The sequence below is a fragment of the Sciurus vulgaris genome (assembly GCF_902686455.1).
Source record: "Sciurus vulgaris genome assembly, chromosome: 3".
Lineage (NCBI taxonomy): Eukaryota > Metazoa > Chordata > Mammalia > Rodentia > Sciuridae > Sciurus > Sciurus vulgaris.
In genome coordinates, this window is record NC_136463.1 from 123895903 (window position 1) to 123912262 (window position 16360).

Here is a 16360-nt window from a genome sequence, read left to right on the forward strand (position 1 = left end):
TACTAGACCACTTTTAGAGGAGTGACTCATTTTTATGATTCATTTTTCTGTTAGTTCGATAAACATTTTCTTGTGGTAACCTTTATTAGAATATCTTCTAATGCTTTATGTATTTTAAAGCTTTCCACTTAAATATCTTGTTTCTTAGCTGTTTCCTTAGTGATTAAAAGTTCCAGTTGTTACTATCAATCTATAACAGCTGCAAGAACAACTCTGCTTTCCAAACTAGCTCTCCTAAATTCCCGTTGTTAGAGTTGGTATCTATATTTAGCTGGTGGGATTAAATTGCAAAGGCTTCAAGCTGGGCAAAGCACACTGATCTGCCTTTTTACAGCTAGACCTGTGTGCTGCAAGGAGCTAAGGCCTTCAGTGTCCCCTTCCTTATCCAGGTTACTCACAAAATGGATTCCCAGCGGGAACTCGCAGAGGAACTGCGGCTTTACCAATCCACCCTTCTTCAGGATGGTCTAAAAGATCTCCTGGATGAGAAAAAATTCATCGATTGCACCCTTAAAGCAGGTGATAAAAGTCTTCCTTGCCACAGATTGATTTTGTCAGCTTGTAGTCCTTACTTCCGTGAGTATTTTTTATCTGAAATTGACGAAGAGAAAAAAAAGGAGGTTGTACTAGATAATGTAGATCCTGCTGTGCTTGATTTGATAATCAAATACCTGTACTCTGCCAGTATTGATCTCAATGATGGAAATGTGCAAGATATTTTTGCATTGGCCAGCCGCTTTCAGATCCCCTCAGTGTTCACTGTCTGCGTTTCTTATCTTCAGAAGAGACTTGCTCCTGGTAACTGTCTAGCCATCCTAAGATTAGGACTTCTTCTTGATTGCCCGAGACTCGCCATTTCTGCCCGTGAATTTGTGTCTGATCGCTTTGTACAGATTTGTAAGGAAGAGGACTTTATGCAACTGTCTCCACAGGAGCTGATCTCAGTCATTTCAAATGACAGCCTAAATGTAGAAAAGGAAGAAGCAGTATTTGAGGCAGTAATGAAATGGGTGCGAACAGACAAAGAAAACAGGGTGAAAAATCTTAGCGAAGTGTTTGATTGTATTCGTTTTCGCCTAATGACAGAAAAATATTTTAAAGATCATGTTGAGAAAGATGATATCATCAAAAGCAATCCAGAACTCCAGAAAAAAATCAAAGTTCTAAAAGATGCTTTTGCAGGCAAACTCCCAGAACCTAGCAAAAATGCAGAGAAGACTGGGGAGGGTGAGGTGAACGGTGACGTTGGTGATGAAGATTTGCTTCCTGGTTACCTGAACGACATTCCCAGGCATGGAATGTTTGTCAAAGACCTCATTCTATTGGTTAATGACACAGCCGCAGTGGCTTATGATCCCACAGAAAATGAATGCTACCTTACTGCACTGGCTGAGCAGATCCCTAGAAATCATTCCAGCATTGTTACCCAACAAAATCAGATATATGTGGTAGGAGGACTATATGTGGATGAAGAAAATAAGGATCAACCTCTACAGTCATACTTTTTCCAGGTAAGAAGGATGATTTTTATTTAAGTAGAGCTATTAAAGTAAGGCTGTTTTTCACCATCCAATTAGTTAGTTTATGAATTATCCAGGCTGTTTGCATCATATTCTAATTGATATCCAATTGTAGTCCCTTGTACTTGTACTACTTAGGGCACTGATAAAAATATTCTACTGCTTGTTAATATTTATAAAGGTTTGGTGAAGAATGAGGTTCCAATTAATGTGTACTTCATGACTTAAGATTTGCTTTACACTCTTTTGCCCAAAATATGTTTATAGTTGATGATGATTATAATCCTTCAAAGTCAAGTCTTTCAGTAAAAACTAATTTTGTATACACTTACCTGAAAAACAGATTAATATCTTTTCCTAAATCATATTCTTTCCCTAGATCAAAGTACTTCACACACTGTAAAGTGATACTTGGCCAAATTTTCTTTTTCTCCCAGTTTCCTTTTTTCCCTTAATTTGAAGTTCTTGGAGATTACATTTCTTCTCTTATTCGTGGTTACTGCCTAAAAGATAGTTTTGTTCAAAATGAAAAGAACTTACGTACATATTCTGTACACTTTTGATTACCTAATAGAGAGACTGCATAAGTGTCACTGATTTGAGTTAGTTATATTTAGAAGTTTTTATGTTATCACATTTATTTGGATCAGTTATAATTAGACATTATTACAACTTAATGATCTATTATTAAAAAAAAAAAGAGGAGGGCTGGGTTGCAGCTCAGTGGTAGAGCACTTGCATAGCACACATGAAGCACTAGGTTCCATCCTCAGTACCACATAAAAATAAATAAATAAATAAAGGTACATCTACAACTAAAAAGAAAAATGTTTTTTAAAAAGAGAAAAAACAATCATTTGTGTAACCACAGAAATTTACAGGAAAACAAGTCCTCCTAAACTAATAAACTCTCTATATGTGTTTAAAGGGACATTGATTCATATTATCAATACATTATAGTTTGTCAGTTTGAGAAGGAAACAGTGGCTTAACCTTTATCTTAAATAATGCTATGTAGCTTACTACTATCTCAAAAGAGTTTGTTTAGATCATAGCTAATCATGGCTTGGGGCTTATGGCACTTGGGTTGGAAAGGCCAAAGATAAGCAAGTGTAGAATGTCATACCACAGTCACAATATGCTCTCAAAGTGTATGACATAGTATGCATTCACCAAATACTACCTTTAATTTTTCTGATCTTAAAAATAAAGTCATAATAATACATATTAATCATGTTTATTAATTTTCAAAGTTCCAGTAAAAATTATCATAAACATTTGAATATGGATCAACAAACTTCCCAAGCCCTAATTTTAAATTCAGACAAGCTTCAAAAAGGGCAAATTCAATGAAAAAGACTGTAAATACATACAGGAAGAAAAAAAAAACATTGACAACAAAGATAGAAAGACAGAAAGAAACAAGGGAAACAGGGAAATCACAGATTCAAGGAATAGTTACAGCCATAGAATAATACCCCAAATTCCTTGAGGTTTTGTTTTATTCTATTTCACATTTAATCTATGAAATATATCCACAACCCAGCCCCTTTATTTCAAGTGTTCAGTTTAATCTTAATCTTTATTTTCTTCCATCCTATTACTACTCTTAATATTACTGATACAGCTTCTGTAATTTGACTCAAGAACCTGCTTAATGTTCTTTAAAGCTACTAAAGCAGTTATACAAAGTTAGAAGGTCGACTTCCTGTCATTAGCCATGTCCTGTCATTTTTAAAAGGCACAAATGGTAGAACAAGATGCCAGGATTAAAAATACCTGACTATAAAAGAGGGTTGTAACACACAAGAAAGTATTTGTACAAGAATTTCAGATATTATATTTTCCTGCTTAGTCACATATGTTTAAAATGTACAAATTTAGTAATAATTTGACCTTTGATTGAATGCTTAGAAAGATTATGAGAACTTCTTGCCTTAGTAAAAGAGTTTGTCCCCACCCTCACCCCTGCTACAAAGAATTGATAGATTCATCATTTTAACAGCACCAGATTTTAAAGTAATCTAGGTCCAAGCCCTAATTGTAACAATGAGAAAAGTGGAACCTAGAGAGTTTAAATAGCTTGACAGCTCATCCATAAAGAGGCTGGCAGGCAGACTGCTGTTCCATCTGCTATAGAACGTGCCCCGTGAAGAGCAATATTTGAAGGGAGACAGTACAGAGCAAAGTGGGAACAGAGCCCTCAGCTTACTAGTGTGCTGGCCGTGGTTCCATTCTTTAATAACAAACTATAAATTTATATAACTTGAATTTGAATACTGCTTAAAAGTGTGTAAATCTGGGCAAATTAATCTTTCTGGGCCTCAGCTTCCTCATATGTAAAACAGGCATAATAAAAGTGCCTATCCTGGAAGACTAAAGGAGATTATCTGTCTAAAGCATTTGGTTCAAAGCCTGTCACAGAGTCAAAACTCCCTAGGCACCAGGCAGGGTTGCATATGCCTGTAATCCCAATTACTTGGGAGACTGAGGCAGGAGTATCACAAGTTCAAGTGCAGCCTGAGCAACTTAGCCAGACCCTGTGTTAAATTTTAAAAATTAATTAAAGGGCCTAGGGATGTAGCTCAGTGGTAAAGCACCCCAGCTTTAATCCCCAGTACCAAAAAAAAAAAAAAAAAATGCAAATTACAAGAACAGAAAACCTCTGTGTATGTATTATTAGTTCTTTTTTTTTAATTTTTAGTTGTAGATGGACACAATACCCTTATTTTATTTATTTATGTGGTGCTGAGATTGAACCCAGTGCCTCACACATGCAAGGCAGATGCTCTACCACTGAGCTACAACCCCAGTCCTTATTATTATTTCTATTATATACCACCTTCTTTTTTGGACATGCGAGGCAAGTACCCCACAACTGAACTCCAACCCCAGCCCCATATCACCTTCTTGATCAAAGAACTTTTCAAAAATGAAAACATTAGGGGCCACAATCTAGATGTTGAAATTAGTGAATGCAAACCTAATAATGTATGTGCAGGGATTAAAACCTCTTTTGTCCTTGTCTAACTGGGGTTGCTAGGCCAGATATTGAGAGACGACCACAGATACCACCCTTCCCTGTCCCATAGCCTTTTTTGTTCACAGGTATTCTCGATGTCTATGAATCTCAGTTTTATTCATTTTTCTTCTGCTACCTGAAATGGCACCAGAGAGAACAAATCTATAACTGCACTCCCTCAGAGAAGAGTTTTCTTGTCCCTTGCTATTCTAAAATGTGAGGTGGAAAATCTTTAAATTACAAATAATAAGCACTGAAATGGATGCCAATTGTGCCAAGATCACCTATCCTAGAGCATAGGCACTAGCAAGGTCATTGTAGGCTTGGAGAAGTGGAGTAGCAAAAATGAGCCAACTTACTTCTGAATATAAATCAAAAAAAGAACTTCCCCAAAGACTGGGAAATTCACACTAACACTTGTCTTTATCAAAAATAATAAAGTAAAACATAAGGAACCTCAAAATGTTTAAAAGAATGAAAAAAGACATTGCCTAATATCCCAGTTGTTTGTGGACTGAGCGACAGGTCCAGCTGTCCTGGGTGCCGGCTTGGGGATCATGTTAAATATAGCATTCAGGGGTCATTCACATACTGTGACCCTCCTTCCTGTGACAACCTGTCTTTCCCCAGAGTCCTAAAAATATTAGATTCCTTGTTTAAAAGCTGAACAAGGGAACATGGGAAGAAAATTTGAGGAGAAACCTCAGTGTTGTAACTAACCTCTGCTGATATAGGGACTAAAGATGTAGCTCAGTGTGGTAAAGCACCCCAGGTTCAACCTTGAAGTCTTGAAGATTTTGATACTTTATCTATTTTGGTAGGCCAAGTAAATTTTCTCATTCTTCTTGATAATTGAGTGAAAATATGATACGTGGGGACTGTATGTTTATTTTACTTGTGAGATCTTTGAATTTTAAACAACATAGGTATAGCATACTTTTTGGTATACCTGGAACTTCTTTCTACCAAGCTCCACAATTCCTCATTTTTTTTTTTCCAGCTCGATAACATAGCATCTGAGTGGGTTGGACTTCCACCTCTGCCTTCAGCTAGGTGTCTCTTTGGTCTGGGAGAGGTGGATGACAAAATCTATGTGGTTGCAGGCAAAGACCTTCAAACAGAGGCTTCGCTGGATTCAGTATTATGCTATGATCCTGTGTAAGTTGGCATGGCATTCCTGTTCCTACAATATATTCATATTTTTGGAATCTGGAATTGATGAAACATAAATTCTATCATCTAATTTTAGGGCTGCAAAATGGAATGAAGTAAAAAGTCTTCCTATCAAAGTCTATGGTCATAATGTGATTTCACATAATGGGATGATATATTGTCTAGGTGGAAAAACAGATGACAAGTAAGTACTCTGAAATTTCCTTGTGATTTATAACCAGGTGATCTTTCTGTTACAAGTTTCTCCCTCTTTTCATTTGAGTCTACATACTGAAATGGGACTTCTCACTTATCATATTTTGGAAGTGAAATTTCAAAACAAAATTGTGAAAAGTTTTTGGAGGATATTATACATGATTTCCAAAGGAGAATAAAACTTATAAGTTGGTAAAGTAAAAATGTAGTTACCCAGCATACTACTAGGAATGATCACAATGCCTTAATCAAACATTGGGACAGTGGAAAGGCAGCAGCTAGGAGTTTAATCAAATCTTTTATTTGCCTAATTTATAACTATTTTATAGTTTTCTTATTCAATTAGCTATAAACAGATAAAAATTTACATGTACTATTTAGTGTAGTATTTAAAATATATCTACTAAAAGAATAATGCATAGAAAATCATGGATTTGTACTTCACATTCATAAGGTGGAATGTAGTAGGTTAAGTTCAAAACTGAAACCATGGTGATTGAAAAGAGGGCAGTTATTTCTTCAGCAGCATGTCATGTATTACTCGACAGAAGTAATATTCAAAACATTTAACAACTGTTTAAAACAGGCACTAATCAACCAGAAAAAATACTCCCTGGTCTCCACTAGCACCAATCTCTTATGAGAAAACCAGGACCAAGTTTCATATATAAACCTAACTTGATTTCTAGGTACTTCTCAAGGGATAGGTAACCTGAGTTCAGAGTGCTCCAGAGGTCAGTCAGTTAAGCCAGAAGCCTGTCTGGTAAAATGAAGATTTTCAGGACTGGGGTTGTGGCTCAGCGGTAGAGCACTTGCCTAGCATGTGTGAGGCACTGGTTTGATTCCCAGTACCACATACAAATAAATGAATAAAATAAAGATCCATCAACATCTAAAAAAAAAAAATGAACACTTTCAGTTTACATTGTGAGAACTAATCTCATGCTCTGGAAAACTCTGCCTGATTTGGCTTGTCATCAGTTCTCCAGGCTATTTAACATAGTCGTCCAATCCTGGAAAGTGAACTAAAATTATAAATTATGAGGCTAGGAGTTCAAGACCAGCCTGGGCAACATAGCAAAACCCTATCTCCAAAAACAAAAAAAAAAAAAAAAAAAAAAAAGAAAGAAAAAAAGGAGAGTAAAATATCAAATATGGAAATGAACTCTATTCTGGTTATTAGTCAAAATGAAAACTATAACAGAGAAGTGTGACTTTAAAAAGCAATGGTTTTTATATAGTCTATCCATATGCAAAGATAATCTGGAATTTTCATATCCACCTTAATCCTTGCAATTTCCATCAAATTAATATCTAAGAAAGGTATATTAAGGAAGGGATATAAAAACCCACACAGTTCCCCATCTTATTTGGAGCATTTTTCCTGAGTAAATGGAATGAAAAATCTCAAAGCAGTGTTCTGACTTAGGAAACATTGGAACTCTGACAAATGATTTAAATTGTTTCCTTCAAGTAGCATTAGTAATGAGGAAATTGATATGTCAATAAGAATCATATAGGTCTTGTCAGCAAGAATATATTAATCTTGAGAATATTATTGAGATGACAACATTACTTGTCAAAGTCAAAAACTTTGAAATGAGTCACTATCAAAAAGTAAGGATTGGGGCTGTGGTTTTAGCTCAGTGGTAGGTGCTCACCTACCAAGCAGGTGGCCCTGGATTCTATCCTGAGCACTGAAAAACACATTTTTTAAATTTAAAAAAAGTAATGGGGGCTGGGGTTGTGGCTCAGTGGTAGAGCACTTGCCTTGCATGTGTGAGGCACTGGGTTCGATTCTCAGCACCCCATATAAATAAATGAATAAAATAAAGGTCTATCAACATCTAAAAAAAATAAAATAAAATAAATTTAAAAAGTATTGCCTGAATTGTACTAGTTACCACTAATGAATTTGAAGAACATCATTTTGTATCTTGCTCTTGATAAGCTCTTTTAAAATATTTTTTTAGTTGTAGATGGACATTTATTTTATTTATTTATTTATATGTGGTGCTAAGAATTGAACCCAGTGCCTCACACATGCTAGGCAAGGGCTCTACCACTGAGCCACAGCCACAACCCCAGCCCAAAACTCTTATTTGGATAAGAGCAAGACAGTCAAATATTAGAGTAAATGTTTCTACTTAAGATGCCTGGTCTTTTATAAGATTAAGGAAAAAAATTCTCACAAAAAGTTGGGGTGTACAGTTTCTTGGGTTTTCTTGTTATTGTTATTGTTTGTTTGGCGTTACTGAATTATCCAGTTAAATGAATTAATTATTTCATATTCTGCCTCCCATGGCTCAGTTATGGATATTTTAAGAAACCAAAGAACATCCTGAGAATAATTTAGATATCTAACCTATAGTCTTAGATTTCTTCATATGAGAAGCAAAGACAAATTATTAATAAAGTTGCTTTCAAAAAAAGGATGTCTAAAAGAAACACTTGTTGTCTTTTCTATTTACAGAAAGTGTACAAATAGGATGTTTATCTACAACCCCAAAAAAGGAGACTGGAAAGATCTGGCTCCAATGAAAACCCCTCGTTCCATGTTTGGAGTAGCAGTCCATAAAGGCAAAATTGTGATTGCAGGGGGTGTTACTGAAGATGGTCTTTCAGCTTCAGTTGAAGCTTTTGACCTCAAAACCAATAAGTGAGTTGCCTTGCTTAGCACGCAAATCACTGTATATTTTAATTGTTAACACTGGGTGAAATTTAGCTTTCTAACCAAAACATGGGGAGAAGGCAGAGGCACAGAGTAAGTATTTTCATCTAGGTTTCTTCTGCTGTTACTGTGTGTTAAATTCTTAACATTTTGGTGCATTCTGTGCATTTGTAACTTGGAATACATGACCCTTAATTTAATTTTGACATGTTCTGTTGCCCTTACTGATATTAACTTAATTTTTTGAATTTAGTCATTCCAAAGTAATACCTCTGAACAGTTGTATACATATAGCTGAATATACATGTCTCTAGTAGTCATTTGCTTTGGAATATTTAAGAATAAAACATCTTCACTTGTTAATAACTGACATTTGTAAAGTATGAAGAGTCTAATTTGTGCTTTTTGTAATTTTATTTAAATTTTTCATTTTTCTGCCTTTATTGACAATGTAAAAAGATACTTGACATAATTTCACATACTGTTAGTCTTTTTAAAATTTTTTAGTTCGCACATCTGGATAAATACAGACTTTTTATACTCCTTGTTGAGCAATGAAGAAAAAATATGAACACTGCTATTAATTGTTTTTTTGGAAACTATGTATGCCTAATTAGAAAATAGCCTTTGATATCTGAAAATCACAAAGAACTTCAATAGAACAAGGCTTAATGACTATTAAAAATAATGCTGTTGAAGACTATATAATATAGGTTAATACTAATAATGTAAGAAGTTAAAAATCAGTACATAGTTATATCGTTCTTAGTTTTATTCATATTTATGGATGCTTTTATTTAAATGCTTTTTAAATGACAAAATTATACCAAAATGTTGCTTATGATTATGTCTGAATTTTTGCCACTTGAATTTTTAAATTATAATTTCCTGTAATTGTTCAGTAAACAAACTTTCGCATTTCTTCAAGTTTTACAATGACTATATTTTCAATAAAATACCTAGATGGGAAGTGATGACTGAATTTCCCCAAGAAAGAAGCTCCATCAGTTTGGTTACCCTGGCTGGATCCCTGTACGCCATTGGTGGTTTTGCTATGATTCAACTGGAGTCTAAAGAGTTTGCACCCACTGAAGTCAATGACATATGGAAGTAAGTGCTCAGATTTTAAAGCCAAATATTAAATCATATAACTGATAATTGATATACAATTTTGTGGTAAATAATAAGCTGGACTTTTCAACATGCAAGCTGTATCTTGGTAATAGATTAAATACTTCCAACCTAATTGAACTTTTGCACATGCCACTTACTGGGTCAAGTACTGCTTCTAATTAAATGTGAACTTAGGAAAGAACTTATCTGGTCCTGTTTCTTAATCTGTAAAATGAGAATTGGACTATTGCTCCTTTAAGCTCCATTCCAGCTCTGAAAATATTTAATGCCCCAGGCATACAGTAGATCATAGACCACTACTGTCCCATTAGGGGGTTTATTACTTAAGAAAAAACAGTTCTGAAAGAATATTTAACCCTTTGATTTTTTCCATGAATTCATAAAATGTATTTGAATTTCATTTAAATATTCTTCCAATTGTTTGAGGATTCAGTTAACAAAGGTTTTTGTTTTGTTTTGTTTTGTTTTGTTTTGTTTTGTTTTATAAAGAAAACAGTGAAAGAAGGAATCCATTTTACCTCCCAGATAGGTGCTGGCCACTTCTTCTAAGTATGACACTTGCAATAGTCACTCATTAACCATTTTAGTCAAATGTTTTTAAAAGGACATTTTTTACCATTGAATTTGATGCAGTAAATACCAAAGGAAATCAAGGTCCATCTAGGAAGTCTCAGGAGCTTAAGTTTAAGTTTGTGCTATGAAGTCACAGAGTCCTCGGCAGGGCCTATGGTATATAGATATCAGGTCACCATCAGGATACCACATGTCTGCCCAGTAGCCTCTGCTGCCCTTAGCCCAGGCACTACACTTGCCTATCTAAGCTTATAGAAGGTACACTGTGGGCGTCCAAGGTAAGCCTAAAGAGTTTGTGCTGTACCCTCATCCAGAAAGCTCAGGCTTTCCCTGTCAGCTTAAAAGCCAGCCCCCTCTGCTGGGCGCTGTGGCACACACCTATAATCCCAGAGGCTCTGGAGGCTGACACAGGATGGTGAGTTCAAAGCCAGCCTCAGCAAGAGCTAGGCGAGAAGCAACTCAGCGAGACCCTGTCTCTAAATAAAATTCAAAATAGGGTTGAATGCCCCTGAGTTCAATCCCCAGCACACCCCTCCCAAAAAAAGCCAGTCCCCACTTGCAAGGATGGATGCCTTTATCTATTCTGTTATCATTTTGTCCAGAGCTTTCCTATCAAAGTATAGTCTATGATATAGCATCCCTGGCATCTCCTAGGCACCACTTAAAAACACAGAATCCCAGGGTCCATCTAGTCCAACTATGTTAGAATCTGAATTCTAACAAGATTACCAGTTGATTTGCTTGCACATTTCAGTTTATAAGTAGAGCTTTGGGAAAGGTCCACTTATACTTAGTTAGTGAAAACACACCACTAAGTCTGAGAATGCAGAGTGGGTTTTATTTGTTCTATACCTGAAATACCAGACGGTTTATTCCCAGCTGGTGAACTGGAAGACTGAACAGCTAGTAGCTTAACTAAACCATTATTTTGTGCATCAAACATCATTTCCTTATGTTGTAATAATAACTGTATTGTCAACAATGAAAAAAAGAAAACAAAACAAACCTGGTTTCCAGGAAGCACAGTGGCTAGCTAGACTTAGCAAGAAGGTTAGATGGGGAAGGCTGAAAGCAATAGTGGGGCAGGGGGGCAAAATAATGGGAAGGTTAGGATTTTTGGAAAATAAGACCAGATGCTGAAGATAAATAGGCAGTGAGTCTCAACCCTGACTATAAATTTCAATTGCCTGCAATGCTTCTAAAATATACCAGTGCCTGGGCCTTCACACTCACCAATTATATCAGAATTTCTGGAGGCAGAATTTCCTAAGCATCACTATTTCCTAAAACCTTCTCAGATGATTCTAAAGTACAGCTAAGGCTGAGAAACACTCCTGGTAAGGAATCATTCCATCAGTCACGTGAAGTTCACTTGAGTCATGTCAGGTCCTAATGGTAGTCAAAGCCTAGCTGCCCCAATAGGAGGAGGTTATAGGTAGTAAAAGAAGTACAGCATCTCCTGCTTAAAGTGCCCCTTTGTTGCTGAGTGGAACCTGAATGAGGGATCCTGTCTGATTGTGGTTTATTTTGCAATTAGGGTAGTGGTTCCTAAACTCACACATTGGAATCACTAGAGAACTTCAAAAAGTAGTAAAAAAAAATTTTCCGACCCCTGTCAATTATGATTGGTCTGGAATATGGCCTTGGCTTTGGAAATTGTGTTATGGACCTTTTAAAATTTCCAAAGGTCTCCTGATAATTCCACATGTGCAGACAAAATTTTGGAACCACTGGATTTGGGGAGAGAGGAGACATTTGTCACTATCTGGCTATCTATTTTTAAATTTAGAAATTGGTGTTTTCTAATTTGGCGTAATGTCTGGAGCAATGGTTCTTTTTTTGGGGGGGAGGCAGTACCAGGGATTGAACTCAGGGGCATTCAGCCACTGAGACATATCTCCAGCTCTATTTTGTATTTTATTTAGACAGGTCTCACTGAGTTGCTAAGCGCCTCACTAAGTTGCTGAGGTTGACTTTGAACTCGAGATCCTTCTGCCTCAGCCTCCCAAGCCACTGGGATTAAAGGCATTCGCCACCGCACCTGGCTGGAAGCAACAATTCTTAAACTTTGCTGCATGTTAGAATCATTTGGAGGGTTTTAAAAAATCCTCATACCCAGATCATGCTCCATACCAATTAAGTTATCTTGGGGGGTGGGACTAGGTAGCAGAATTTTTGTTTGTTTGTTTGTACCAGGGATTGAACCCAGGGGTACTTAACCACTGAGCCATAAACCTGGCCCTTTTTAATATTTTATTTAAATACAGGGTCCTGCTGAGTTGCTTAGGGTCTTACTAAGTGGCTGAGGTTGGCTTTGAACTCGTGATCCTCCTGCCTCAGCCTCCTGGTCACTGGGATTATAGGCATTGGCAGAAGCAGCAGCAGCAGAATTTTTAACATTTCCAAGAGGTTATATTGTGAAGTCAACATTGGGAACTTGTATCTATTTATATCTACTGCAGTGGTTCCCAAAGTGGCATCCTGTACTATCCTGGCACTTGTTAGAGATACAAATTCTTAGACCTCACCTTAGAGCTGGTAAATTGGAAGCTGTGAAGGTGGCTCAGAAATCTGTTTTAACAAGCCCTCCAGGTGACTTGAATATATACCAAAGTTGAGAGTCACTGATCTTGAGAAAGGTAACTGCCCACTTGTCCTTGACATTCCAGTGAACCTCTCTCTATCCAGAGATGAAAACTCTCAGTATTCCACACTCTAAGCCTATGGACTGTCTTACTGTGATTTATAAAAATATTTTAAAAATTTAAAAATTACACTAAGCCTCAACCTCTTATGCTTACATGTGGTCATCTTTTCTTTAGGTCATTTAAACCCATTTTTTACTCTTAATATGTTGCCCCAAATTTTATATAATTAAGGTTCTTTATTAGCAGTAAAACATTTTTGTCTAATTTACTCTACATAAAAATCACTCAGTCCCCAGTACTAATGTTGAGGAGAATTAAATTTGGGACATTGATGAAATAAAGCCAGATGATGCATATTTTATGTAGGTATCAGCTAACATATACATACATAATATATATATACATACACACACTTTCGTAATGAGGATTGAACCCAGGGGCACTTTGCCACTGAGTACATCCCCAGACCTTTTTATTTTTTATTTTGAGCCAGGGTCTCACTAAATTGTTTAGGGTCTTGCTAAATTGCTGAGGATTATCTCCTGTCTCAGCCTCCTGAGTTGCTAGGATTACAGGTGTGTGCCACCATGTCCAGTGGTACCAGCTAATTTTAATAATTGTTCTAAATCTCACTAATTCATCATAGAGCGATTTTGCATATTTCCTATGTGCCAAGACTTCATAGCTTCTGGAGGAAGTTGATACTAAGGCAGAAAAATGTTATTTATCCTCAAATACCTTTTGGCTTATTGAAGACACAGATATACAAAGTTTGAAATAGAATGATAATTGCTATAATAAATACCATATAAAGGACTATATGAGAAATGAAGAAAGCAACAAACTCTGCTTGAGGAAGGCAAGAAAGGCTTCAGAGAATGCAGCATTTAGGAGTTTCTCAGACAAAGCTTGAAGAGCATTCCAGACTCTAGGCAAAGTAAACACCACAAACACATTTCAAGGAATGTCGAGTTGTATCTTCATAACTTTGAATATTCACAGATGGAGAGCAGTTCTTACATAAAGTCAAGTGTGAAGTCTGAGTAGTCCTCGAACAACAAAGGGGAAGAGGAACACATTTTTATGGCGTGACCACCTTATATGAGGTGCCATGCTAGGTACTAGTGAATGGGAACAACTGAAATCATAATTAAGGCTGCTAACAGTCCCTGCTTTACCCCAGTTCTTAATCTTAAGGAAGAGTTGGCTTACTGTGACTCAGAGATCAGCCATCTTCATCAGTCCAAAGGAGAACTGTTAACTGTGTAGGTGTCCATTACTCCTCTTCTTGGGACAGTTTGATTCCCAGAGATTAAACTGCTAGGAATCCAGATTAAATACTGTAACAGTGGATCAGGCCTACGTACATTCAGAGAATGCATATTTTGAAAGGAATTAAAGTATTATTCTAGCAGGTAGGCTCCTCCTGTTCTGGGTAAGAGCCATAAGATTTTTTTTGAAGATGCACATTTGTATATGGAACACAGGGAAACCTATAGAACTATCTATTTAATAACTGCTTATTGATATTTTTTTTCCTCTACCAGGTATGAAGATGATAAAAAAGAATGGGCCGGAATGTTGAAGGAAATACGTTATGCTTCAGGAGCTAGTTGCCTAGCAACACGTTTAAATCTCTTCAAACTGTCTAAACTATAAACAAGGTGACAAAACAGAATAGATTGAGAGGTGGTTTGTTTGGATAATAGTGTTTAATTTATTCTGTTTTTGAAAAGCCTGTACAGAGATTCATGTAGAGATTATTCAATAAGTTATTGTCTAATAAGTAAAAAGAACATCAAAATCTTGGTCATTGACTCTTCAATGCCATAATCAGATCTTGAAACCATTTTCTAATAAGAAATTAAATATTAAGTTGAAAAATTGTTTCTTGTTAATTTGTCTTAATGAATTGTAAAGGAGCCTTCTAAATTTGAGTTGTTTCCTAATCCTTTGTATTAATAGGGAAACTTTACACTTGTTTTCTACAAATTAAATACATATATATAACATTTTTAAAATGTTTTAAAATATCAAAAACTTTCCTTATGCTTCAAGCTATGACAGGAATCCTACACATTATATTAAAGGTTACAAGTCATAAAATTATTTGAAAATGATATTTAAGGAATGTAATAAATGAGTCTCATTTGGAGGGAAAAAGTTTCAAAGTAAAAGTAATCAAATTGAAATGGCCTTTCTTTATTCTCCATTCTTTTTGTGATACTGGTATATTATCTGTGATCTCCAAATCAAATTTTTAAAAACCTTTTAACTTACAACCACTAAATCATTGTTTTTATACCATTAACAACCATCTGTGAAAAGAAGGTGAGTGCCATCAGGAAACAGACTGATAGTTTAAACTTCTGAGGCAGAGGGTGGAAGAGGTATACAGTCATTGGTTTAAATTTTAGCTATATTTCAGATAAAAGGGCTATTTGTGAAATTTCTGGTCGCAGGAAGTATGACTGAATGGTTCCATTTTTGGGGATATGAGGCCCTACACTATTTCTTCTTAGAGTATATCACAGGTTGACTCCTTAATCTGTCTATAATCATCAAATTCAATTTTGCAAGTCATCAACTAATCATCACTTTTATTCTAGACATGTATCTTGTTGACATGTATTTGACTACTATCCTTAAACATTATGTTCTGAGATTTGAGACCAATTTGGACCATCCCATGATTGTCAAGTAGTTGCATAAAGAACAGAGATGTGTTCATATGGCTTTATTTTCTTTATCATAAATATGGAAATATATTCAACAAAAACAGTTTGGATCTCTGAAGTAGAAGTCTGGTTACTTTTTTGTATTGAAAAGCCACTGTAATCCCAGCAGCTCAGGAGGCTGAGGCAGCAGTATTATAAGTTCAAAGTCAATCTCAGCAATTTAGAGAGGCCCTAAGAAACTCTGAGACCGTGTCACCTGTGGTCTGCTAGCAGAGGAAATAAGTAACCCGCGGAGGTGTGGGCTGCCTAGAAATAAAAATCTGAAAAAGTAATGTCAAAAAATAAAGCAAAAGACAGGAAAATACTTTTTAAAGCAGGGACACCATGGGTAGAAAATACCTGATGGGTCTCATTCTAACAAAGGGAAAAAGCCCACGAATGCTTTATTTATAGTGAAACACATCAGAGGGATTTATTGTAACGAGGGTTTCTTCAAGGTAAACAAGAAGCCAGAGGCTGTGTGGAAGTTGGCCTGATTGGGGACGTATCACTTGCACAGTAAGTCTTCCTCCACCAGGCAGCTGGCGCCTCAAGACTAGTTGGAGCACTGATCTCTCTCTCTACCTCAGAGGAGTTGCATTTGAACCTAGGGCTGTCTGAGCCAGTAAATTCCACAGTATCAAAGAATTCTCTTTGTGCAGGACATTTGCCAAGGCAATGAAGCTGTCTCAGGTCGGTGATTTTAC

The 16360-nt window shown here is 36.2% G+C and overlaps 2 protein-coding genes across 2 annotated transcripts in view; one reads left to right on the forward strand and one right to left on the reverse strand.

The window, feature by feature from the left end:
• Window positions 1-305: 305 nt before the first annotated feature.
• On the forward strand, window positions 306-15916 carry KLHL41 (kelch like family member 41). The gene is made up of 6 exons (XM_079133306.1): window positions 306-1511; window positions 5543-5700; window positions 5792-5899; window positions 8384-8569; window positions 9545-9691; window positions 14484-15916. Exons 1-6 carry the CDS (start codon window positions 402-404, stop codon window positions 14593-14595), a joined length of 1821 nt encoding a protein of 606 aa, XP_078989432.1. The 5' UTR covers window positions 306-401; the 3' UTR covers window positions 14596-15916.
• The window catches only part of FASTKD1 (FAST kinase domains 1), a 50483-nt gene continuing 35661 nt past the window's right edge, over window positions 1539-16360 (reverse strand). The window contains exon 16 of the mRNA XM_079133302.1: window positions 1539-2023. The gene's annotated coding sequence lies outside the window, so the exon portion shown is untranslated. The remainder of the gene's footprint in view (window positions 2024-16360) is intronic.